This window comes from Chaetomium tenue, assembly GCF_020726465.1.
Source record: "Chaetomium tenue strain MPI-SDFR-AT-0079 chromosome Unknown F5144scaffold_6, whole genome shotgun sequence".
NCBI classification, from domain to species: Eukaryota; Fungi; Ascomycota; class Sordariomycetes; order Sordariales; family Chaetomiaceae; genus Chaetomium; species Chaetomium tenue.
In genome coordinates this window covers 2,262,727-2,286,717 of record NW_027117334.1, presented here as the reverse complement: position 1 = coordinate 2,286,717, position 23,991 = coordinate 2,262,727, and the positions used below count along the sequence as shown (strand labels likewise).

The following is a 23,991-nucleotide window of genomic DNA, read 5'->3' as shown; positions in this document are numbered from 1 at the left end:
CCCTGCAGCATACATGTACATGTACCTAAGTACCTACCAAACAACTCGAAGGTCCATCACGGCCCCATGCGGGCACGTTGGGGACAAGCAAGTAATTTTTTAATGAGACTCTAGGACGCTGCGAGCCCTACTAGCTGATTGTTGGCTGGCGGTGGTACCAGACGGAGTCACAAGCGCGGCGGCGATGCTCGAACTTGCTCAACTGCAAGCCTGTGTCACGATAAGATGCTCATGACGCCTTCTGGCTGGAAAATTCCAGACGCTAAATTTTACTGGAGAAATGAAGCAAGGACTCAAGGAGTCGAAGGAGAACTAGATCGTGTATAAAAACAAAATAAAAAATCCGCGAAAAGAAATCGATTAAACGCCGGAACAGATGCGATCTTGCCGTCAAATCTTGAGTGACAACCCCGCTCTGACGTATGGTTACCTCCCCCGCCAGCCACACTTCCCCCGCGAGCCAGCCACAGGAGCTGCCACAGCCAAAATAATTTAGCACCAAGGCGCGACCGAGCTTCCCGTCCTCGGCGAAGAGACGCACACCGGAACGCCAATTGCCGAACGAGATGGCGATGCCGCCCGCCCGGCAACTAAATTCCCTACAATGCGGCCGCCGATCCAACATGTCAGACTTTGGCAAGCCGGGTTCGATAATGTATGTTGGCAATGCAGTCATCGAGTACTACGGCAAGCCGACCGACCGTTAAAGGGAGCGCGGTTATTCTCAAAATCGGCTCTGCCCCGGGCTCCTGCCGCTGCAGCCCCCGCCCTGTCGCGACACCGATTCAAGACCGGCTACTTTCTTTCCAACTCCCTCCTCGCTCGCTCCAATGGCACATCTGTCGCTTCTCCGGCCACCGACAGGCCAGCCCCCGCCGCCGATTCACAATCACCAGTCGCGACCACGGCCACAACCACGACCGACATCCCGACGTCAGATACCCCACTCCTCCCACATCGCCGACGACAAGCCGCAAGACGAAATGAACAACAACAACAAACCAACCCCCCTACAAACTCCATGGCCACCTCCCTCCCTCCCGACGCCTCCTCCCGCCTCGCCGACACCGCCGCCCGTGCGCCCGCCGACTCAATCCGGCGCACGCTCTCCGCCCTCCTCTCACTCTCCAAACCCCGCCTAACCGTCCTCGTCGTCCTCTCGGCCATGGTCCCCTACGCACTCTACCCCGTCCCCGCCTTCCTCGCCTCCTCCTCCGCCACCGCCGCAATCGACGCCATCCCCTCCCTCTCCCCCCTCACCCTCCTCTTCCTCACCACCGGCACAACCCTCTGCTCGGCGGCCGCCAACGCGCTCAACATGCTCTACGAGCCCGACACGGACGCCAAGATGACGCGCACGCGCACGCGGCCCCTCGTGCGCCGCCTGCTGACCACCCGCACCGCGCTGCTTTTTGCGGTGGGGTGCGGCGCCGCGGGCGTCGCCGCCCTCTACCTGGGCGTCAACCCCACGGTGGCCTTCCTGGGCGCCGCGAATATTGTGTTGTACGCGGGCGCCTACACGCCGCTCAAGCGCGTCTCGGCGGTGAATACGTGGGTGGGCGCGGTGGTGGGCGGCATTCCCCCGCTCATGGGCTGGGCGGCGGCCGCCGGGGAGAGTGCCACGGGGGATGGCACCTGGCGCGAGTTGTTGTTTGCGGGGGATGGGTCCAGCTTGGGCGGGTGGTTGTTTGCGGGGCTGTTGTTCGCGTGGCAGTTCCCCCACTTCATGCCGCTGTCGTGGGGTATTCGCGAGGAGTACAAGGCCGCGGGCTTGCGCATGCTGTGCTGGGTCAACCCGGCGCGGAATGCCCGCGTCGCGCTGCGCTATAGTTTGGTGTTTGTTCCGCTGTGTCTGGGGCTGTGTGCTGCGGGGGTTACCGAGTGGAGCTTTGCGGTGACGAGCTTGCCGGTGAACTTGTGGCTGGTCCGGGAGGCGGTCAAGTTCTGGCGCTATGAAGGCCACAAGGGGAGTGCGCGCAGCCTGTTCTGGGCCAGTGTCTGGCATCTGCCTGTCATCATGGTGCTGGCGCTCGCGCAGAAAAAGGGCATGTGGGCCCGTGTGTGGAGTAGTGTGACCGGGGCGCCGGAGGAGGAGGAGGAGGAGGAGGATGACGATGATGATGAGTTTGACGAGGACGACGGCGATGCCGAGTGGGTTCGGGAGGCTGGAACCGGAACCGGGTCCAGCTCGAGTAGTGTCGGAATTGTGGGTCCCGCTGCTGGTAATGCTCGGAGGTAACCCGGGGTGTTGGGTCTGTAACAACGAATGTATGTGTTTACCTGTTGGCCGGCTTCCCGTTTTGGGTATGACTACCCGGAGGTCTGGATGAGTCCTTTTCCGGTATACAAGTCGGATGGCGTTGCCTGGCTGCAAGTCATTGCGCTGCCGTCAGCACTGTATCTGACTCGGTTCCAATTCCACTCGATTGCATGCCTTTTGGAGGTTGGTGTCGGTCAGAAACGGCAACCTGTCACGAGCGGAGCCTCCTGGCACCAACAAGCCCACCACCACACACACTCAGGTTACACAAGATCGCGATCCAACGTTGCAGCCGATTGATCCCTCAGATCCCGCGCCTTGGCATTGCAACTGCTGCCCCTGTCTTCCTCGATGAATTGGTATAAACTAAGGATTCGAGAACGATCGGGTTCCCCGCAGTCCCATCTTCTCGCGATCCAGGAGCCTGGAAGATGGAGAAATGATCGAATGCCGGAGCATGAGCCTCGTTAGGGAGCGTATTGTGCCTCGCCCATAGCCTTCGGTAAAAATCCCCAACCACTTCCTTCACCCCCAGCTCCACGACACACATGGAACCGGTGAGACCAACATCTTTGGCCCCCAAAAGAACCTCCCCCAATACAGCAACTCATACCGCCAAACCACGAGCTCCATCCCCAATTCATACCCGTGCCGCTGCACAAAGCCCGGGCAACGCCAACAGCTCAAACAACACACAACTTTCCCCCGCGCCGCCCGCCGCCGTGGAACCTTGTCCCCGAGACCTGCAAACCTCCTACCAACAACCGAGAGCTGTGCCTGCGCCTCACATTTCAGCTTTACACCCCCCACACACCCCCCTTCTTCAAACACGATGCCAATGCTGACTGGATGAGAAACACCAAGGCGGTCAGACAAATCATTAATTACCAAGACAATTATACGAAGATGAGTGTAATAACCAGTACATTAGTTTTACCCCGTTTGACCCTCCATTCGCTCTATGGATAATAGTGTACCTGTGTATGCATGAGTGGTGGATCTCAGATGCAAAAGCCACCAAAACAACAGCACAAGCCAAGGTAGAAAAACACCAAAAAGCCACACACAGAGGAGACGAAAACGGTAATTATAAGAATCATGGCCTAATATTCTGCGGCACAAACACGGCCGGTGCTGTTTCGACCCGGCCCTCTCTTACACCCCCACCCCACCCACCACCATCATCACCATCCAATCCAACGTAAACTCCCAAACCAAGGCCCATGCCGCGACCAAGAGTGAGTCAGTGACAAGAAGTGAGTGAGAGAGAGAGAGAGAGAGAGAGACCCAAGGAAACCCGTCGCCCTAACGGATGATGCACCCGCCCAACCCAACGCCGTGCCGTGCCGCGCTCAGGTCGCCCATGACCCCGTCCACAACGCCAGTTTTGCCTGCCCCACTTGTTGTCGATGACCGACTGGCACACTGCCCTTGTCCGGTCCCCTGACTGACCCAATGATTCTCGTAAAACGTGACATGAGAAAAAAAAATGATGATGCGCCATTGAACCCCAAGCCCATATCCCCAAACCCCGATATCCCAGACAAAAGAAACGGTTTGGTTGTGCTGTGATTAAAGAGTGTAGCCGGAGAGAGAGAGAGAGAGAGGGAAAGAATGCCATGCCTCCATGCCATGCAACCCGACAGAGAGAGATCGAGAGAGAGTAAACAAAGGAAAAAAAAGAGAGCAAGAAAAATAAAAAAGGGGGGGGATAGGTAGAGAAAAGGAGAAAAGATTATTAGCTGCCCTGCCCCCGATTAATAATCGCATCGATCCCCATATCCCCCACGCTGGGCAGCCTCCCGCCATGCCCCATATACGGGCTCGTCCCCTGGCTGCCCGACCCCGACGCCTGCTGCGGCGCGCCGCCATACCCGCCCGCGGTGCCCGTGCTCGACACGCTGTTGCTATACCCGTGACCGTGGTGCGCCTGTTGTTGGTGGTGCTGCTGGTGGTGGCCATACCCGCCGTAGCCTTGGTACCCCGTGGCGGCGGCGGCGGCCTGGGGGTGGTGCTGCTGGTGTGGGTGCATGGTGGCGAAGGCCCCCGAACCGCCCGACCCGGAACTGCCGCCGGGGGTGGAGTGGGCGCCGGTGGTGGAGCCGCCCGTTTCGGGGGAGCTGTAGGACTGGTCGGCGACGTCGACGTCGTCGACGGGGGTCAGGCAGCCGAGGCCGCCGTCGTCGTCGTAGGCGGTTAGGGGTTGGCCGGACTCGAGGCGTTCGCGGCGGGCGTAGGCGCGGGCGTGGGATTGGATGTTTTTGAGGCCGTTGGACATGCACTGGGGAGGGGTTGCGTGAGTATTATGCGATGGGTATGTGGGGGTGGAGGGTGGGAGGGTGGTAGCGTACCTGCATCTCAACGACGTTCCACTTCTCGCCGCACCGCGAGGCAAGCGGTTGCCAGATCTCCTTGCGCATACTCATGTATTCCTTGCACAGACGCTCCAGCTTCCGGTTGTCAAAGTCGTTTTGGCCGCGGCGCTCCATCAACCGCTCGTGCCTCTTCCGGCACGCGTTGCCCGTCTTGCCCTGGAAGGCTTCCCTTTGGATCTGGTTCCAGTTCTTGCCCATCGCCCGCAGCGCCAACAATGTTCGGTCGTCTTCCTGGTTCCACGCCCCGGACGATGCCCGGTGTTGTGTCGGTAAGGGTCCACCCACGGGCCCACCCATCGCGGGACCGGGTTGCGGCATCTGGAGAGGAGGGACTGCGCTAACGGCATACGGGTCGTAGCCCGGCATGGGCATGCCGCCGGCGCCGGCTGTGGAGAGGTCGCCATAAAACCCGGACAGCTGCCGGGGGTTCTGGTAGTAAGACATGGTGGGTACGGTCGAAGCGAGGGAGACTGGAATGTGCTGTTGGTATTGTTGATGGCTCGGCGTGCGTGTCAGGTCGGGCATGATACGAAGGTAGCCTCTTCAGCCGGTGCCCCTCTGTGTCGAGGGTGTCAAGCCGAGAGGGAACAGGAGCGGACGGCGGTTCGTAGGTGGGAGGTGCGGTTCTCGGGTGGGGGTTTCCAAACGATTAGGTTCTACTTCGAAGCTATCTCGACGACTCGGCGTCAAGCAAGGCCCCGCTTGAAAGCTTGGGAGCAGGATGGGGATGCAATGTTTCGTGTCAAACGAAAGGGCTGGCCAGCAACCAGCAAAGCAAGTATGAGAAAACGAAGACGATACGAGAGTAAGGAAGAACCTAGGAAAGAGAATCAAGAAAGAGGAAAAAGTAGGTCGCGAGGCGGCGGGTCGAAGGGTTCGAGGACTGAAGAATGGCTAAGGCCGGCCGGAGAGGAGAGGAGGGGCGGTCGACTTATAATATCTCCAGGCTACGGAGGAGACCCGGGCAGAAACAACAAGATGAGGTGAGTGGAGGGCCGTTTCTGCGGGTCCCCGATCTGCGTTGAGGGTCCGGTGAAGAGAGATGGACAGGACCGGGGTAGGAGATCTGAAACAAGGGTAGAGCTGTAGAGAGAGCCTGCTTGATGAAACTAAGCATGTGTATCTGAACGACCGCGGGGGGCGACCAGCGGCCTCTGTCAGTGGCTGGCGAGTTTCGGGATGGCGTTTGTTTGAAGATGGGCGGCTACAAAGTTGGCCCTTTCTGGGTGGAAGTTGCCGGAGGGCGGTTAAGAGTTGATGGGCCATGGGGGTCTGGCGCCGGACAAGGGGGGGTATCAGTAGCGATGGGGCGGTTCTTCCCAGGTTTCTGTTGCCGGCAAAAAAAGAAGAGATCGAGGTCTGGCGGCAACAGACAGAGAGAGCAGTGCCGCTGGGCGAGTGGCAGGAACAAGGGCACGCGAGCGAGACGAGCAGACATTCACGCTCGTAACCGTCATGCCAATACCGAGAATCCCAACGGGGTTCCAGTCTTTCGCTTAGGGAATGGTGCGGTACCGTGCCGCTACCTCGCCATGGCGCTGCTGTGTGCAGGCGAAGCAGGTACCCAGAAGCAGGTACCGCGGATCTAAGATGCATGGCCCAATGCGGGAAGCCATGTTGTGGAGTACAGGAGCGGGAAGTGTCAAAAAATAGCACAGGGTACGCTCAGACAGCGGCTCGGAATGAATGTTAGCCGCCAGCCAGCCAGCCTTACGCGCAGAACCCCAACTTCGAGCCTCGTCTCCACGCGACTTCATTTGCCGTTACTCAATGCTCGCGATGCGGTGGATCCGCAGTCCGAGAATGAGTGAGGCTGCCTGTTAACTCTGCAATTGAGTTTTGGGAGTTAAACAAAACCCCGGCGAAGGAAAGATCGGCGACGCAATGGCGGACCAGAAACAACATAAAAGAAACATTAGGAGCGAAAGAAACACGAAGGCCAGGCGGCGGCCTTCGGCGGCCGGCGATCGAGATCTGACCCAATCTGCGACTGGCCGCCTTGCAGATGAGGCCAGCTACCGCCCTCAACGTGACCCCTGAGAACCCGACAGAATGGAAACCTCTCAGGGTGAGGGTATCGGCATACACTTTGCTGACCTCAAACAGCCGAGATAGACACGAGCACTGGCGCGCGACAACCACGGAGGTGAGCGTCTCGCGAGACTTGGGCGGCTGGAAATTGCAAAGGGTTGCGACGTTGCAGCTCTCGGTATCAACGTCGCAATGGCAGAAAATAAACAGGCGCCGGGGGAGCCAAGTTCGGATCCGGCACGGGGGGAGAAAGCTTGGGTTGTCGTGAGGGTGCGCCCTGGAGCCGCGGGGATGCTTTGGACGGAGGGGCAATCAGTCGCTGGCGGCAATGCGGAAGAACACCGCGCTGAACGAACCGTTCAGCGAGCCACTCAGCTCTGCTTGCCAGATCCACTCAAGCGAAAAGGCAGCGCGAAAAACGGCCATCGGAAGATGAGATGAAACATGGCTTGTTGGTTCTCGCGACCTGAGGAAGCCGTCGGATTGGCTGTTCGGAGCAAGGGGAGAAAAAGAGCGTGAGATGTTGCAGTTGAAAAGCAGAGGCGCGCGTCAATTCTGTCGCTCGGGAAGCACCCGCTGTGGTGGGGGCCAGTTTCCGATTGGCCTTCCTCCATTGGCCGATCTGGGGGTTCCTGCACAGCTGCAATGCAAACCCCAGCGATGCACGAATAGATTCACTAACAATATTATGTGCCAAAGCACTGTAATAGTGTTAGTAGCCCTTTCAATCTCCTCTTTGTGACTGTTTGTGACGGGAGCGCTAGCCCACTTCTGGCCATCCCCTCCTAACACTAACCGAATTTGATCGAGCGGCTCCAGATCTGGCAAGCCCCCACCTTCCGAGACAGCGTTCTGCCATCGAAAAATGTGCCGCAAACCCCGATGAGATCTTGCCTGTGCTGTTTTGGCTCCGTGGTTTGCCCGGCATTTCTTTCCAACAACGATGAAATGCGATGAAATGCTGTTTGTACCGGGCACTGCGTCTCATCTCCAACCCCAATCGCTGGCAACACCTTGGGATGTCGACGGCGTTCCTCCCGGCTGAGAAGGAGCAGGGCAAGGTAGTTAGCGGTCCTCCGCAACAATCCAAGCATCGCATCCAGCGGCACAGACACACCAAAGGGACAAGCAGGACGAGTCATTGACTCGCACCCCCCCATTTTCCCTTGATTTGGCAGTCAATAATTCCATCATTTCATCTCGAACCTCGACTTTATCCACGCCTCACTCAGCCGCAACTTCACATCCGCAGCACATCGGGTACATCAGACGGCAGGCCAAAACAACTGCAGCCCCCATACTCAGTGGCCGTTTTGTTTCGAAACATTCAGGCCTTGGTTTGGCCATCTCAGGCCATGGTTACATGGTAGGGCTAGCCTGCTGTGTGATCTACGGGGTGCGTGGCGATCACCGGCCAACGTCGCTTTCGGAGGTCACACTCCCAGGCTGCTGGTCTGTTGAGGCCGTGGCCGGGACCGGGGCCGGGTCCGGACAGGCCGGGCCAAGCGAGCCCCTACCGAGTCTGGTGAACCCCGAACACACACAACCCATCATGACATTGCGTCATAGTCGATCTCCTTTCTTGCGGGCGATGGGCCCCTGTCAGCTCTGCCTCGCCTGCCCGTCATCATCAGACATGTCTGCGCCACATCTGATCTGATAAAGGCGATAATATTACCGCTAAAGGCCCTGTTGGTTTGAGCCCTGCTTCAGCTCCATCCTCTTACACTCTCGGCCCGGCAGTGCGCGATTTACTCGGTTCGACTTTATGTTCGCTTGCAGTACGGCCCGGTGTTACGTGATCGAACCAACACACTCCCGCTTCCAACTCCGGCTTCCGGTCAAACGGGCAAAAGCTCCGGGCTGTGTGGCTTAGTTTCAAAACATTCTCTGGGTGATTCTACTCGTGAATTGCTGTGCCCTAAGATACGGGTGGTGTCCCTCTAGTTTTAGATGCCCCCCGGCACAGACTGGCTTTGTGTGGTCGAGTGATCTGCGCCGAACACGGCCCCACTCTCCGGTCCTTGACCGACAAACAGACTTCGCTGTGTCCCGACCTCCGGGCATCACCGCCGGGTTCTTTTCAAGACGAGCAGACAACGCCCAAAATAAACCGTCGTCTTGGTTGCACCCTCTCAAGGATAACCGACGGGATAGTTTTGCATTGCGGCTGCTGCTCTCTCCTATCGACACCCAGCTTTGGGCTCCCCGGCAGCTTCCGGCCCCCGATATGGGTCTTCACTAGGGCTGCATCATGGCCATGTTGGCCCTCAACGGTAGCCGGTCTCAGATCTTGCAGCTCGCCTATCTCGTTCGGCACGTCGGGACAGGACACCGTTGGGACGCATCTTGGAGGCGGAGTTGTGACTCAAACCTCGGCTGCGAGCAGCGCTGAAACCACACTACACTATCGAAACCTTGGGGCCCGGAATTCGGCGAATGATTGTAGCTTTGACGATGAACTTCACACCTTTGCCGGATAGCTACGTTGGTGTAACGGTGCAACAGTTCCGCGCCGCCATGAGCCAGGTCCCGGGGAACTGGTCCCGCCTGTTGGACTCACTGATGTTGGTCGCCGCCGTAGAATCAAGGATGCAGACGAGCCATTCTTGGGATTAGTCCGCTTGTGGGCGGATTTCGTGCCGCCCCAAATTGATCGTGCCAGATCTTCGAGGTGGCCGAGAGGCACACCGTGCAAGTGCTAGGGATGCTTCTGCTGCTGAGCCCCCACGGGCAAGATGCTCCCTCCACGGGCAGCATTGGGGGCCGAGCTGGGATCTGGTCTCAGCCGAGCTTCAAGTTTCGGGTTTTAATAGCATGCGCGACCAACACCAACACCCTGTGCAGAGATGGCCGGTTGAGGATTCCTGCACAAGTTCACGGATTCCAACATGGGCGGAATGACAAACGACGAGGCCGTGGAATCCATGTCGTCTGATCAGTCCACGGTAGGTTAGTACAGAGAGCGGCGGGTTGAATCTCTCCGTGTCACTTCCTCCCTCGGGACCGGAGATTGAGACGCTTCGCCGAAGGCCCCCGAAGCCTGAGTGAAGGCTAATCCTAGCAAGGAGCCAAGAACCAAGCAACGAAGCCAACCAAGCTTAACAACCAAGTCAAACCAAGCATTCACCCGCACAAGCCACGAAGCCACAAGCCCAACGCCACCAACGGCTTCGCTCCCGGCAAGAAAGCTTGACCTCACGCTAGCGCACAACCGCCCCTCCTCCACCCATGGAAAATACCAAAAGGCCCGATGTCAGCGACGCCAGGCCAACCGGCGAGCCTACGCCTAGCCCGCGGACGGGACGCGCGCCAATAAGCGTGCGCCGGGCCGAGTGCGAGCACTTATTCAGGCTAAATCGGCCACCGGCTAGGCTGGGGTGTTTGCTCGCGGAGAGAGGAAAGGATGGCATGGATGCAGCTGGGGAAACAAACCCCCAATCATCCACTTGCCCTCTTCGGAGCTTAACTCGGTGCGGGACGGCCGCTCGGCACATGCGCATGCAACGGGAGTTTTTTAGTTAGCGGTTTTTGGCGGGTCGTCTGGCTTGGCCATCGCTCGGCTGCTTGGCGGTGTGCTGGTGCCGTGCTGACGTTGATATGATGCCATGGACTGAAGGTTCATGGAAAGCCGAAAGATGGACAGACAAAAGGGAAGCTAAACAAGGGAACAGCCATGGAAAGTTCTTTTTTTCGTTCTCGGCGGTTGGATGACGGGAATAGCACCGAGATATCAGGATGACCCGGCAAAATACACTGTTCAACAGTCGTTCCGCCGGCACAGGCTCCGGGGGGCGGGGGGTTATTCGGCGATCAGCAACCCAGTCCAGCCTGGCCAATGGCACCTCCCAGTATTCATCCGGGGAAACAGTGGAAACAAGCGAATGCAAGTCGGATCGGTTCGCTACTGGGGACGTCGTGTACAGGATGATGGGTCTGGGGGAATGCGGAGTACCCCTCCGCATTGGAGAAGCTCTCTCCAACCTGGCAGTCCATTTTCACTATCCGGGATCCCCAAGCTTGTCTGCACCACGCGCATCAAGAAGGGCCGGTAATATGTGGAGGTCCCCCGACCGGTTCTAGGCTCATATGCCTCGTTCCCGGGCAATTGGATGACGGGGACGGGAAGTGGGAACATGGCATGGCACGACTGGATGGGAGTGGGAGGGTCTATTGGGTAGTATCGACTCCCACGGCCCTTCTGGGCTGGTGTTGCAACCCTTCCGTTCATCCAGGCGCGTGGTAGGAAAGAGGACAGGGGTGGGGGATCCCTCAAGAAGATTGCTTGTTTTCTCCCCCGCGTCTGCATAACTATCTTGCAGCTCCCGGATTCTTTTTCGCGGTTGCCGAGCTCGGTTTCCCTTCCCACCTTCAACCCGACCGACCGCCCGCCCTTCTTGAACACCAACCCGGTATCATCATCCGGGCCGTTGACTGAGCCACGCGCGACACCGCCAGATTCTAACCACCGGAGAACACACCAGCCAACATGGGCGCCGGAGGTGACGCCGGCGGCGGCTTCTACGATGCCGCGCTGCAAAAGCGCCAGGCCATGATGGGCAAGAGTGGCCCAGGGGCCCTCTGGAAGAACTTCCGTGTCTTTCGCATTGCCGCCTTCGCTTGCATTGGTGGTGTGCTGTACGGTTACAACCAGGGCATGTTCTCGGGTGTCCTGGCCATGCCGGCCTTCGGAAGACGTGCGTTTTCCTCGTTCTTCAATCTGCTCCTGGGAGGGGGCGTGGGCGTTGCGCGGTGCTAACAAGGGGGCAGACATGGACGACTACATCGGGAACCCGACCAAGAAGGGGTGGCTGACGGCTATTCTGGAGTTGGGTGCCTGGCTTGGAACACTTCTCTCGGGTTTCATTGCTGAGGTGCTGTCGCGAAAGTACGGTGTGCTCGTGGCCTGCTGCGTGTTCATCATTGGTGTCATCGTTCAGGCTACCGCAGTCACTGCCGGACCTAATGCTATTCTAGCGGGGCGTTTTGTGACGTAAGTATTCTTTTAGCCATTATTTGGTCCTTTGATGACGAGCTAACGGGGGCACAGTGGTATGGGTGTCGGAAGTCTTGCCATGATCATCCCTATCTACAACTCCGAGGTTGCGCCCCCCGAGGTTCGTGGAGCTTTGGTGGCAACCCAACAGCTGGCCATTTGCTTTGGTATCATGGTCAGTTTCTGGATTGACTAGTAAGTCTTCCCATCGCTGGGCCCTTTTCACACCAAGACAGTCGCTCACCTAAGACAGCGGTACCAACCACATCGGCGGCACCGGAGAGGGACAAACCGACGCAGCATGGCTTCTTCCGATTTGCTTGCAGCTCGCACCCGCCCTCCTCCTTCTCGTTGGCATGATTTTCATGCCCTTCTCCCCCCGTTGGTTGATCCACCACGGCCGCGAAGAGGAAGCGCGCAAGGTTCTCGCCGACCTCCGCGGCTTGGACGCTGATCACGAGCTCCTCGAGATCGAGTTCCTCGAGATCAAGGCCCAGTCGCTGTTCGAGAAGCGCTCCATCGCCGAGATGTTCCCTGAGCTCCGTGAGCAGACCGCCTGGAACACCTTCAAGCTGCAGTTTGTCGCCATCCGGAAGCTCTTCCAAACCAGGGCCATGTTCAAGCGCGTCATTGTCGCGTCTGTGACTATGTTCTTCCAGCAGGTTTGTCTACCCCCTTCCCCAAGGCCCAACCGGTCCTACCCCCGATACCTCGGTAACTAACAAGCCGAACTCTAGTGGACGGGTATCAACGCAGTCCTGTACTACGCCCCCTTCATCTTCGAGCAGCTCGGCCTCGACCTCAACACCACCTCGCTCCTCGCCACCGGCGTCGTCGGCATCGTCATGTTCGTCGCCACCATCCCCTCCGTCCTCTGGATCGATCGCGTCGGTCGCAAACCCGTCCTGACCATCGGCGCCATCGGCATGGCCACCTGCCACATCATCATCGCCATCCTCGTCGCCAAGAACATCGACAACTGGGCCCACCAACAGGCGGCCGGTTGGGCGGCTGTGTGCATGGTGTGGCTGTTCGTGATCCACTTCGGCTACTCGTGGGGCCCCTGCGCGTGGATCATCGTGGCCGAGATCTGGCCCCTCAGCACGCGTCCCTATGGTGTCGCCCTCGGCGCGTCCAGCAACTGGATGAACAACTTCATCGTCGGCCAGGTCACCCCGGACATGCTCAAGGGCATCCCCTACGGCACCTACATCATCTTTGGCCTGCTCACCTACCTGGGTGCCGCCTTCATCTGGTTTGTCGTGCCTGAGACGAAGCGCCTGACGCTCGAGGAGATGGTAAGACCCTTTCCTCCCAGCCGAACACCTAGAAAAACGAGTTGAAGCTAACCCTATCCCCACAGGACGTCGTCTTCGGCTCAGAGGGCACTGCGGCGGCCGATTTCGAGCGCATGGAGGAGATCAACAACGAGATCGGCCTCAGCCAGATCCTGCGCGGCGACGCCGGCGTGACTGTCGCGTCGGGCTCGGACGCCGAGAAGACCAAGCTTGAGCAGGCCTAGAATGCCTGAGAGAGCCGTGATCGATATACCCCGATATTCTCTGTCGTTTGGTTGGATTGGATTAGGGGGGGTTTGTTTCTTGGAGGTTGGTTTTGGCTAGTTAGTCGTTGTTGCTTAGCAATGTAACAAGGCTATTTTGGCTTGAGGATATCACCAATACAATGATCAAATCCTGGGTTGTTAGAAATGCCTCCAGTTCTTGGATCCGAATTGTGGAAGTGATGATGGAAGGGATTGCGCTGTTATGTCGCTTGGCTTCGAGGATGGGCCAGATGATGTTTAACTCCCCTAGAATTCAACACCCTAGGACAGAAGTATTTCTGCCGTGCCCGCCAACGTGGTACCGAGTTCGACGGTGATCCATGACGACAACATGGCCCTCAACCCACCACACATAGCTTGGATGGAGATCGAAGCAATCACATCAACAAACAGCACCAAACCATCGCCGCCACCCCCTCAACCAACAAGTCAGTCAGTCAAATCATGTTCATCATGCTCCCATTAACGCTATCAATACACCCACCCCTCTCCTCAAGCAAGCAAACGAAACCAATCGCAAATATACACACAACCAACAACAACACACGCCTATCCAGCCGTGCAGAATCCCAAACACCGCATTCCTAATCCCATGTACCAGACCATGATGTGTAAACAAAGTAAAAAAAGGACGACCGGCAGTGGCTGGCCGGGTCAGTCAGTCTGCATGTGCCCGATCGATGCCCATGACTCCAACCACACACACCCGTGCGGCCCCTTTCCCCGCCTCTATCGGCCTCGGGAGTGAGCTCGACTGTGTGTGGTATGCAAGCAAAACGCCCATCTCTTCTTCTCTCCACACCCCACCCGCCGTCTAGGCGACACCCGCAGCAACTCTAACTCAACGTCTACTTCCATATCCCTTTACCTCCACACCATACTAGGACGCGGCTTCAACACACTCCCTCCACTCCCACTGCCACCGCCACCCCCCACATTCGGCAACACGCCCCCAGCACCAATGGTAATCCTCCTAGCCTTACCACCCACACCAGCGACATCCCCTTCCGAGCCCGCACCAAACCCCCCACCAGGACCAACACCAGCCCCAACACCAGCAGCAATACTCCTCAGCGCCGTCGGACTCCCCCGCTCCTTCTCCAACCTAAGGCTTCCCCCCATATTCATACGCCTCGCCTGCCCCGGCGTGAGATTCCGCCCCGGCCCACCCAAGTCCTGCGCATGATGGTGGCGGCCCGCGCCGGCAGGCGACGAACCCGCCGACGCCGACGCCGGTGGCGAGCAGGTGATGGGGATGGGCCTGGGCGGCGAACGGCGGGCGCCGCGCTCGGTACTACCGCGGCGGTGGCGGGAGATGCCGTTGGAGGCGCTGGCGCTGGCGTGGGTGGTGCCCCCCGAGTAGCTGGCGGACGCGCGGCGGTGGGCGCCGTGGTGCGAGGGGATGCTGCCGCTGCCGCTGACGTTGCCGCCACCGCCGGAGTTAGAGCCCACGGAGGAGACGCGCTTGGCGCTGGAGACGGTGGTGCTGGGTAGGAGGGAGAGGCGCTCGCGGCGTTTGGCGGAGTGTAGGGCGGACCGGATCTTAAGCGGGTCAAGATCCGACTCGGAGCCTGAGCCGTACGAGATGCGCGGGAGGCGGGATGGGGAGGCGCGTCGTGGGGGTTCGTTTTCGTTGCCATTCTCGGTCAGAGTGGAGAGCAAGTTATTGGAAGGCTTGGGACTGCCATTGCTTGCTGCTACCGGTGAGAGCGAGTTAGTAGCCCGGCTCACAGGCAACGTTCGTAACGGTGACGGGCGGTCTTCATTATCGGAAGAGGTCAGGTTGAGGGAGAAGGTCGGCGGCACAGGCGAGCCATTAGCACTCCCGCCGCTTTGTTGAGGTGGTCGGCCCTTGGAGAGGAAGCCGGCTTGGAATCGGTTGGGCTTGGCAAAAGACAGCGATGGCGCTTCAGGGGGGTTCGGGGTCGGGCTCGAGCTCTTCGGCGAGTCCAGGTGGCTGAGGTATGAAGGCACTGGAGGTCGGGTGGGAAGAGCCTTTTCGGGGGATGGCTCAGCGGGTGACGGAAACTTTTGCGGAGTCTTCTCGAAGTCGGCCAAAGTCCCCTGCTCGCTCTCATCGTCGCGCCAACGCACACTCGGCTTCTTTTTGGCGGGGGTGAATGCCACGCTCTTTCGCGCGCCAAGCTTGCGGCGGCGAGGGGACGCCTTCATTGGCGAGGCGATAGCCTGTTGTTGGGCGGCCGAAAAGACAGGGCCCGGGATAGCCTTGGAGTTGACATTGATGGACTTCTTCCTCTTCGGGGTGCCCCGCTTGGTCGGTGGGAACAGCTCGACAGGCATCATGGAACCATCGGGCTTGACGACGTGAGACGCGGCCGAGTAACCCGTCTCGAGCAGGCGGCTAATCATGGTTTTGGCATGCGCAACCGCCTCCTCCTCGCTCATACTCAGAGTTTCCGACATGGAAGACAAAATGTCGAACTGGGCAGTCAGAAGTACTTGCAGAACAGCCGCATCACCGGCCTTGTCCTGCTCTAATACCTCCCTGTACGCATCCCGCATGAACCCTGTCTTGAGCATCTCGACCTCCCTAGCCAACGTATCCCGCTCGGAACCATCGACAACGCCATCGCCTGTCGGCAGCTGGGAGATGCTGTGGTTCAGGGCGGTATCCAAGGCGCGCTCCCAGTTTGTTCGCTCTATCCTTTGGTGGATGTGGTGCCGGCTGCTTTCCAGTTCCATCAAGATGCCATGTGCCGTCTTCCGCATGGCCACCAGGTTGGACGGCATCGCTTGCTCGTCTCCCCGGGCATCACACACCGAGTCAAAGGCAGCGATCCAAGCAGAGAGGAGGCTGATGCGCCTCTCGACAGCCTTCAGCTTCTTCATGAAGTTGATCTTCTCGAGCCGCTCCGAAGAAGCATGTTCATACGCAGCACGCAGACGGAGAATACCCTCGCGTACGACGGCATCCCGTTTGTCCATCTGTTTTCGGAACTTGACGAAGAAGGTCTTCTCGGCATCCTTCTGCTGCGCCTTGAGTTCTTTGATGAGAGCCATCTGCTCGTCGATCTTGACCAAGAAATCCTTGACGTGTCGGTTGACGTTAAAAACGTTGCGGGTAACCTTGGTCTGAATGTTCTTGGCCCGGTTGGCGTAGCGTAGCGTGTTCTGAGTTTCGTCGAAATGCTCGCTCGACGGGCTCACACAGACAATCATGACGGTCTTGCAGTTGCCGCCCAGGGAGAATTTGAGCAGGCGGGTAAGTTTGCTGTTGCGATACGGCACGTGGTTCTTCTTGCGCGGATCGCACAGCGCGTTGATGCAGCTCCCGAGGGCCAGCAGCGACTTGTTGATGTTGGCGCCCTCCAACAGGCGCTCGCCCCGGTTCTTGGTGGCACTAGCGCGTTCGCTACCCGCAAGATCGATGATGCTCAGCGTGGCCATGGTGTGGGGCTCGTTGACGGCGGCATTCCGGTCCTTTTGGGCGATGTTGATCTGCAGCACAGCGTGGGACCGTGAAGAAACGGCGTTGGCTGCCGTCGGCGAAACGGTCCGGTATTCGTTTCCTTGCACAATCATGTCCATGACCTCCTGCACATCCTTCGGATGGTGGCTGGTGAGTCCGGCGACCGTTACGGCCTGGTTCGAATCCTCCCGCAGCATGAGGCCCTGCTTACTACCGCCCGGCACCAGCAAATCGCGGATGGTTTCGTTGTAGATTTCTAGGTAAGAGAGGGACACCTCGGTTGTTTTCTCGCCACTCCTTTCCCCAATTTTCTCAAAGAGCTCCTGCATGGTGAGGAATATGATGCCGGGGTGCTGGGCGGTACCGGTGATGGTGTGGGTCTTGCCGCATCCTGTAGCGCCGTATGCGAACACGGTGGCATTGTAGCCGTCGAGGATGCTATCCAGCAGGCCCTTGGTGGTCCCTTCGTAAACGTCGCTCTGGCAAGCGGTCTGGTCGAAGATGCGGTCGAATGCAAAGACCTGGTCCTTGACTTTCTTGCCGGCGGCGGGCACGACGGATCGGGTAAACTTTTGAACTGGGCTGTCTTCGGGAGGGTCGAAAACTCTGTGTCGGGTCAGCTCGAGAGCAACGTGGACGGCTCGTCTATTTCGGGTCCATACAAGCATCGGTCGTCCACCACCTTGATGACGGGCCTAAGGCCGCGCTGGTGCAGCTTGGGAGTGGGTGCTGCTGCCAGCGATCCGTCACCGAGGAAGAGGGTCGTATCGTCATTTTTGACTCTGTTATGTGTCAGACCACGGCCTAGTCCCCATATAGCATTGCGGTGGAAGGGCGCCTCACAGTTGGGCAGCCTCTCGGATGGTGAACGGTCGCACTCGAACTGTGGAGGAACAGAGGTGGTTAGCGATGCTTCCCTGGTGACATCTGAGACCACAAGCGCAATTTAATGTATGTGTACACACCTGCGACGGTGATGGAGGAAGCATTCGGGTCCATCTTGGCTTGTGAATGCCAGCCGCCCTCTACGAAAACACAAAAAGAAGCAAGCGACCGATTAATGAAGCAGAGCAAGGGTCGACAGGGCGATAAATCTCTCCGCCGTGCCGGTCAACAATTGGATACTGGAGAAAATAGAGTAGAAAAAAAGGTGCCCCCCGCGGTCGAATGTTGGAATGAATGAAAGTGCTGTCGCGGCTTCGAGAAGGGCAAGCGAACGCGTGGGATTAAGAGAGCGAACTGAAGGAAATGACGTTGCTGGTTCAGGATCGCACTGAGTGGATGGGTCTCCTGCCTGCAATTTCTCGTCCTGCGATTGGCGCACAGATATTTACTATTTTGGCCAAACTCAGTTTCCGTAGCGACCAAAAGGTGGGCCCCCAGCGGTCTCGCTTGTTCCTGAAACCAGGTGGTGTTTCCCTGGCGAGTTTGCCGGCCGGCAGTAGCCTAGTGGGGCATCAGACAAGCTTTGTGAAATGCCATGAATGCACAAATCCACAAGCCAAGCCCAACCATGCTTCTCTGACTTGACTTGACTTCCATATTAGGTTCCCGTCGTGGTTTGACAAAGGCGCCTATTCTTATTGACTCTTGATTCCTTGAGATTTCTTCCATTTTACGGAAACTAGCTAATAACTGATTCCGCCTCTGCGTTGCAATGACTTGTAACCCTAAAAATAGGGAATAAATAAATTCGCTTTATTTATCATCTTATTCATCGTTACCCACACAGTAGATTGACTTCATCAAGTACATGCTCTCAGATTTCTGTCCTCGCGACCTTCTCGATCGCCATGACTTAGCACAAGCCCTCCTGCGAAAGCACCACTCCGTATCCGTCTATCCTGCTCTTTGAGACCAACTCAGCAATTGGTGCATTCAGAAAGACGTTCAGATGAGCAACAAACGTCGCGGTTGACCCGCTCGCCGTGATGCTGACGTCCCTGCCCAACAATGTCAGCCATTTCACAGACACTTTGGAAGAAGCGATCCACCTACCACTCGCGGTCAATATCCACATCCAAGTTAGCCCCAGCCTGGCTGGCATACGACAGGTCAGCCGGGCTGGTGGCGCCGGACCCGCCGCTCAGGGTGAACGGCGTCGACACCTTGGCCGTGGCGCCCGCGTCCAGCGCCAGCAGCACGTAGGCCTGGGTGCGCGTCTGGAGGAGGGCCTTCTTGCAGCTGCCGGGGAAGGACACGGTGACGGAGACGTCGCAACCGAGGTCGGAGTTGATCACGGGCACGTTCTGGCCCGCTTCCAAGCCGAAGGAGTCGAAGGACGCTTCGGCGACGGTGTTGGAGACGCCGACCAGCGTGCTGTAGGTGCCGGGCGGGCAGCCGTCGCCGGAAGCGGTCATGGAGGTGATTTGTGCCGAAGCCTGCCGCTGCTCGAGGGCGAGGGGGGTGGCTAGGGCGACGGCCGGGAGGGAAAGGAGGGCGAGCTTCATTTTGATGGGGGAGCGCCGGTGAGTTATGGGATCAGTTGAAGGCGTATACTTGATCAGCCTGGAGATCGAAGTTCGGCGTGAAAACCGCGTGAACAACGGTGCCTTTTATACATCTCTGGACGCCTATCCCGAACACCGTGACCCCTCACTGAGGCGATAGTGCGAGGTGTAGTGCCTGTCGATAGCGCCGAGCTAAGCCTCTCCCCTACAAGTCCAATCCTTCTACCACACCTGACTAGCTGATGGGAATCGATATCACGTCCTCTTTCTGTTCGTATCTTACCGCTTGTGTCGTTTGTTTCCCTAGGGCGTTGCATTTCCTCGGATTTCGATCTAGACCGAGCTAGCCAAGACCGAACAGGCCAAGCGGATCTCAACCCATACCCACGGCCGCACGCTTGTCAGCCTTAACTATGTCATGCTAAGGCTAGGGCCGATGCGCAAGTTACTGGGGAGCTGGACCCATGATGAAGCTTGGGCAATCCCTGCTAGAAGATGCAGAAGGGTCCCGGGGCTCCGGGCCATGCAGATCGAGACCAACACACCGGTTACGACACGCCATCATGTCCACCCCGCTCCTCATAGCCCCTCGGCCGTGTTCTCTATTTGGCCCCTGACAAATGATGACATTAGGTTATCGACTAAAGACTAACGAGGCCGGGAAGGGTGTTTACCGTATTAATGTTACGGAGTTACCCCATACCCTAATAATGTCTGGTCTGCTTGGTACCAATGCCCCTTTCATCCCATCTTCAGGCAACACCTAGCTCACCACCGTGCGCCTTCCTGTCATCCCAACACCCCCTTCCGCACTAGATATGGAAGTTCCGCATCATCAATTATCACCCGCCCTCCAGAGACCGCTACGGGTGCCGCAGCGGTCAACTGAACTGGAGGGCGAGGTCTACATACGCCGTCAACGGCGCAGGTTCGAGACGTGGTCTCGGCACGATGTAAAATCCCGCGGGGGTTTTCGTAGCCATCTACCCCTCAGTTGCGTGGTAACTAGGGTTAGATGGTGAGCTTTTTGTGTTTTTTACTCTTGAAGTATTTGCGAGTTTTATCTGCCTGTGCAAGATGGGGCGACCACAACCTGCAACCCACCAAATATTAAGCCAACAACAAACACACACACAACGTTAAATGCAGCAGCCCATCTTCATTTCTTCATGAATAAATTCATTCAATTATCAACTAACATTATTCCTCACTGCAACCACTTTAGTGACATATCACCTCTTTTTACTCACTCACTCACCCCAAACCCCCCCTCTTCCAATCACTCACTTTTTCCCCACCCAAAAACTCTCCGGCGGCCCCAAATAACTCGCCCTCACCCCTCCCAAATCCACCACCACCTTCTGCACCACCACCCCCGGCATCAGCGCCCACACCCGCAACTTATATGCCCCCTCCCTCGGCACCGCAAAACTACTCGTCGTATACCTCCCCGTCCGCCCCCACACCCCATCCGCCACCGCCCCGTCCCACCCGGCCGGCATGTCCCCGCCCTTGGTCGCGCCCACGGGGCGGACGTACTGCACCTTGTCGGTGCTTCCGGCGGGGGTGGTGTCGGCGGGCACGAGAGCGATGGCGTATTCGAGGGGCGTGGCGTCGCCGAGGTAGTTGAGGCTTGGGGAGAGGTGGAGCGTGATGTTGGCGGCGGTGTGGTTGGTGAAGAGGTAGAGGTCGTATTCGAGGGCGGGGGCGGTGGCGAGGGTGAGTTTTTCCGTGTTGAGCGGGAGGAGGCCGACGGCGGAGCCCGTGCGGCCGTAGTGGGTGAAGGTGTGGTATTGGATGTTTTTGTTTTGCGGGGTGGATTGGGAGGGGGGGAGGGTGCGGGAGAAGGCGGCGCCGGGGAAGGAGACGTGCTTGTCGGACTCGACGTAGCCTTTTCTGAAGGAGGCGGGGAGGGCGAGGGATTGGACGGGGAGGAGGACGTGCGGGTCGTCGAAGCCGAAGCGGTTCATGCCGATGCAGGGGGTGGTGATGTTGATTTTGACGGTTTCGGTGAAGGGGGCTTTGGGAGCGGACTTCCAGTCGACCGAGACGAGGACGCGCGTGTCGGAGTGGTTGACGCCGACCTTGCCGGTGGACTTGGAGAGCTTGACCCAGGGCTGGGAGGCCGCCGCGTTCCAGGTGCAGTCCTCCACGCCGCGCGCGAAGACGTCGAAGTAGCGGGTTTTGGGGCCGTAAGGGTCCATGGGCGGGAGCGTGAGGTCATTGCCGCTGTTGCCGTGCCATCTGTCATCGCCCTGGACGGTTGCGTTGGACCCTTCGACGCCGATGCCGATCTCACCGGCCAAAGCGACAAAGTCGGTCTGGACGTGGACCATCGCCGGGAGGGCGTTGCGCATGGGTTGTTGCCAGTAGCCGTCATATCCGAGATGGGTTTCTGAAAGGTCAGTGTCTAATCTTTGTGGACGAGAAGGGAGCGGGCGCTTACGATCCATAAAGTGCTTCCACTTGCCATCGAGCAGAGCATCCCAGCGGCGAGTGAGGTTGACATCAGCTGACGAGTAGGCGAGAACCTCCTGAATTACTGTGTTGGCGGCATTGCGCCTCTGGCCAGCATACAACATGTTCCGCGCACCGCCGATGTTGATCTTCTGCACGATCTCACCAGCCATGGCAGGGTGCAGGACAGTCTCAAAGAAGGCAGCCTGCGTCTCCGCCGGCAGCTTATCATAGATACCCTGGGCCTTGGCCACCAGCGCCGCCCACTCCTGCAGCACGGCCTCGGCCTCGTTGTAGTTGATGACCGAGTACACATGCGGCTCCATCAGCTCATACTTGCGGCGGGCCGCGTACATGCCGTAGTCCATCATGACCTCAGCAATCTCCTTGGCATGAGCGGACCCAAACTCGCGCGTGGCCCAGGCCTGCGCCCACTCGAGGGTGCTGTCGACGTGCCAGCGCTTGGCGTCATAACCAAGATCGAGGAAGTGGCTGATGGGGATCTCGAGCGACTTCATGTCGCCGACGTTGACGACCCAGATGCGGTCGGCGCCGCGGGCGTGCGCCATGTGCATCTGCTCGGCCGTCTTGCTCAGCTGGATCGTGTTGATCCACTTGTAGTTGCGGGGGCCGCCGACGTAGTCGAAGTGGTAGTAGATGCCGGCGCCGCCGACGCGGTCCGTCTCGTTGAGCAGCGGCAGCCGCCGCACGTTGCCCCAGTTGTCGTCGGCCCAGAGCAGCGTCACATCGTCGGGCACCTGCAGGCCCGCAAACAGGTAGGACATGACCTCCTTGTAGAGGCACCACGTCTGCGGCACCGTCGCGATGTCGGTGATATTGAGGCCTTCGACGAGGATCTCGCGCTGGCTCTTGACCAGCGCGTGCAGCATCTCCACGATGTGGTCGACTCCGAGACCCTCGATGGCGGTGTCACCAGTCCCCCGCATGCCCATGGTCCACAGGCTGTTGCGGGCGTACGGCTTGGCGCGCTGGACGCCGTACCGGAAGTAGTCGTCGATGGTCTCGTTGTTGAGGTTGTACGCCCAGGGGCCCTCGTAGAACTTGCCAAACTCGTTCTGCGCGCGCATCATGGGCTCCGTGTGGGAGGATCCGATGACGATCTCGAAAGCATCTGCGAGGGGCTGGTTGCCTGGGTCGTCGACCTCGAACATGGTCGCCCAGACGGTGGGCCACAGGTAGTTGGCACGGAGACGCAACAGCAACTCAAAGATGAGGCTGTAGAACGCGGGTCCGTAGCCGGCGCCGTACGGGGTGTCCTCCCAGTGGGAACTACAGAAGTGTGAGCAAGAGTTCAGCATTGGTTTCCCGGCAACACTTACGCAACCCAGCTGGTCAACGCCGGCTGCTCGTCGTTCAAGAAGAAACCGCGGTACTTGACCGACGGCGGGCCCTGGACCTTCTTCTTGTCGGTGACGTAGAGGTTCTTGCTCTGCTTCGGCGGGCTGTCGGCCCAGAAGTACCACGGGCTGACGCCAATCTGCTCGCTGACGTCGTAGATGCCGAAGATGGTTCCGCGGGGATCGCTGCCCGCAATAACCAACGCCTTCTTGCACCCCGGCACGGGGTTCTTGACCACCTGGCTGGTGAAGGACTCCCACTTGCCCTTGACTCCCGACACATCGATGGACTTGGACGAGATGAGCTTGTCGATGACCGTCGAGTGGCCGATGGTGCCGGCGATGATGACAACACTTCCTGGCGAGGGGTCCGAGTACGCCGGGCCTGGGAAGCTGGCGGTTCCGGTCGTGGAGAACTGGGGGTGGTTAGCCGAGGTCTTGAGAGGTACGCACGCTACTCACGTGTGTGTTGTTCATGTTGTTGACCGGCTTGTACTCATACGCCGCAGCCTTGGCCTTCTTCTCGCCATTGCTGAGCGTGTAGTTGGTGCCCGTGACGCGCCCAAAGTCGACGGCGAGGTCACCAGCCGCGCGGATGACGCCCCAGTAGTCGTTCTTCGACACCAGAATTTGACCCTTCCCAACATGGCCGCCGGCAATCTGTAACTCAGCTCCATGGTCATTGGTGGAGATGATACTCTGCTGGCCCAGCGCGGCGGTCACCGAGGCGAAGGCAAGCCAGAGGGCTCCCTTCACGCCCGTGGTTCGCATCTTGGAGGTGGTGGTGCGCGAGCTATGCTGCGAACAGTCCAACCAAAACGCGGTGACAGCTCGTAATCACCTGTCCTCGGGGGTGGTGAAGAGGTGTGTGCGCGTTGGGGTTGCAGATCGCTCCCGATATAATATATCCAGGCCCCCGGGTATGCAAGGTACGGCGCTCCACTCCCGGGGCCGGGCTGCCATGAGGCCATGAGGAGATTCAAGCTTGGGCATTGGTGGGAAAATAGATTAACCAAAAAACGACGGCATCGCTACCAGCCCTGTACCCGTCGTGGGCCGTCGTATTGGGT

The 23,991-nt window shown here is 58.6% G+C and overlaps 7 protein-coding genes across 7 annotated transcripts; 2 read left to right on the top strand and 5 right to left on the bottom strand.

Annotated features, from left to right (window-relative positions):
* Positions 1 to 623: 623 nt before the first annotated feature.
* On the top strand, positions 624 to 2,239 carry F5144DRAFT_595450 (UbiA prenyltransferase family-domain-containing protein; the record flags this gene model as incomplete). Its single annotated transcript, XM_066790690.1, has 2 exons — positions 624 to 655; positions 865 to 2,239. 2 exons carry the CDS (start codon positions 624 to 626, stop codon positions 2,237 to 2,239), a joined length of 1,407 nt encoding a protein of 468 aa, XP_066639972.1.
* A 1,759-nt stretch (positions 2,240 to 3,998) lies between these two features.
* Positions 3,999 to 5,079, bottom strand: F5144DRAFT_496950 (uncharacterized protein; the record flags this gene model as incomplete). The annotated part of the gene is made up of 2 exons (XM_066786177.1): positions 3,999 to 4,541; positions 4,612 to 5,079. The coding sequence occupies 2 exons, from the start codon at positions 5,077 to 5,079 to the stop codon at positions 3,999 to 4,001; spliced, it is 1,011 nt and encodes a 336-aa protein (XP_066639971.1).
* Positions 5,080 to 5,344: 265 nt separating this feature from the next.
* Positions 5,345 to 6,435, bottom strand: F5144DRAFT_356387 (uncharacterized protein). Its single transcript, XM_066784348.1, has one exon. The coding sequence runs from the start codon at positions 6,229 to 6,231 to the stop codon at positions 5,530 to 5,532; it is 702 nt and encodes a 233-aa protein (XP_066639970.1). The 5' UTR covers positions 6,232 to 6,435; the 3' UTR covers positions 5,345 to 5,529.
* Positions 6,436 to 10,893: 4,458 nt separating this feature from the next.
* F5144DRAFT_356335 (general substrate transporter) lies at positions 10,894 to 13,234 on the top strand. The gene is made up of 6 exons (XM_066784347.1): positions 10,894 to 11,363; positions 11,437 to 11,659; positions 11,717 to 11,857; positions 11,916 to 12,324; positions 12,400 to 12,960; positions 13,026 to 13,234. Exons 1-6 carry the CDS (start codon positions 11,156 to 11,158, stop codon positions 13,182 to 13,184), a joined length of 1,701 nt encoding a protein of 566 aa, XP_066639969.1. The 5' UTR covers positions 10,894 to 11,155; the 3' UTR covers positions 13,185 to 13,234.
* Positions 13,235 to 14,090: 856 nt separating this feature from the next.
* Positions 14,091 to 17,655, bottom strand: F5144DRAFT_550811 (P-loop containing nucleoside triphosphate hydrolase protein; the record flags this gene model as incomplete). Its single annotated transcript, XM_066787654.1, has 4 exons — positions 14,091 to 17,262; positions 17,319 to 17,438; positions 17,500 to 17,539; positions 17,622 to 17,655. 4 exons carry the CDS (start codon positions 17,653 to 17,655, stop codon positions 14,091 to 14,093), a joined length of 3,366 nt encoding a protein of 1,121 aa, XP_066639968.1.
* Positions 17,656 to 18,181: 526 nt separating this feature from the next.
* Positions 18,182 to 19,509, bottom strand: F5144DRAFT_582735 (uncharacterized protein). The gene has a single exon (XM_066789516.1). The coding sequence runs from the start codon at positions 19,104 to 19,106 to the stop codon at positions 18,651 to 18,653; it is 456 nt and encodes a 151-aa protein (XP_066639967.1). The 5' UTR covers positions 19,107 to 19,509; the 3' UTR covers positions 18,182 to 18,650.
* Positions 19,510 to 20,389: 880 nt separating this feature from the next.
* On the bottom strand, positions 20,390 to 23,692 carry F5144DRAFT_605748 (glycoside hydrolase family 115 protein; the record flags this gene model as incomplete). Its single annotated transcript, XM_066791455.1, has 4 exons — positions 20,390 to 21,501; positions 21,553 to 22,853; positions 22,904 to 23,337; positions 23,384 to 23,692. 4 exons carry the CDS (start codon positions 23,690 to 23,692, stop codon positions 20,390 to 20,392), a joined length of 3,156 nt encoding a protein of 1,051 aa, XP_066639966.1.
* Between the last annotated feature and the right edge of the window lie 299 nt (positions 23,693 to 23,991).

Bases quoted from the DNA above. Each gene is read 5' to 3' on its own strand.
- F5144DRAFT_356387 (XM_066784348.1), bottom strand. From the start codon at position 6,231: ATGCATCTTAGATCCGCGGTACCTGCTTCTGGGTACCTGCTTCGCCTG.
- F5144DRAFT_356335 (XM_066784347.1), top strand. From the start codon at position 11,156: ATGGGCGCCGGAGGTGACGCCGGCGGCGGCTTCTACGATGCCGCGCTG. The intron at 11,364-11,436 runs GTGCGTTTTCCT...ACAAGGGGGCAG, and splicing joins CATGCCGGCCTTCGGAAGAC to ACATGGACGACTACATCGGG. The intron at 11,858-11,915 runs GTAAGTCTTCCC...CACCTAAGACAG, and splicing joins GTCAGTTTCTGGATTGACTA to CGGTACCAACCACATCGGCG.
- F5144DRAFT_582735 (XM_066789516.1), bottom strand. From the start codon at position 19,106: ATGAAGCTCGCCCTCCTTTCCCTCCCGGCCGTCGCCCTAGCCACCCCC.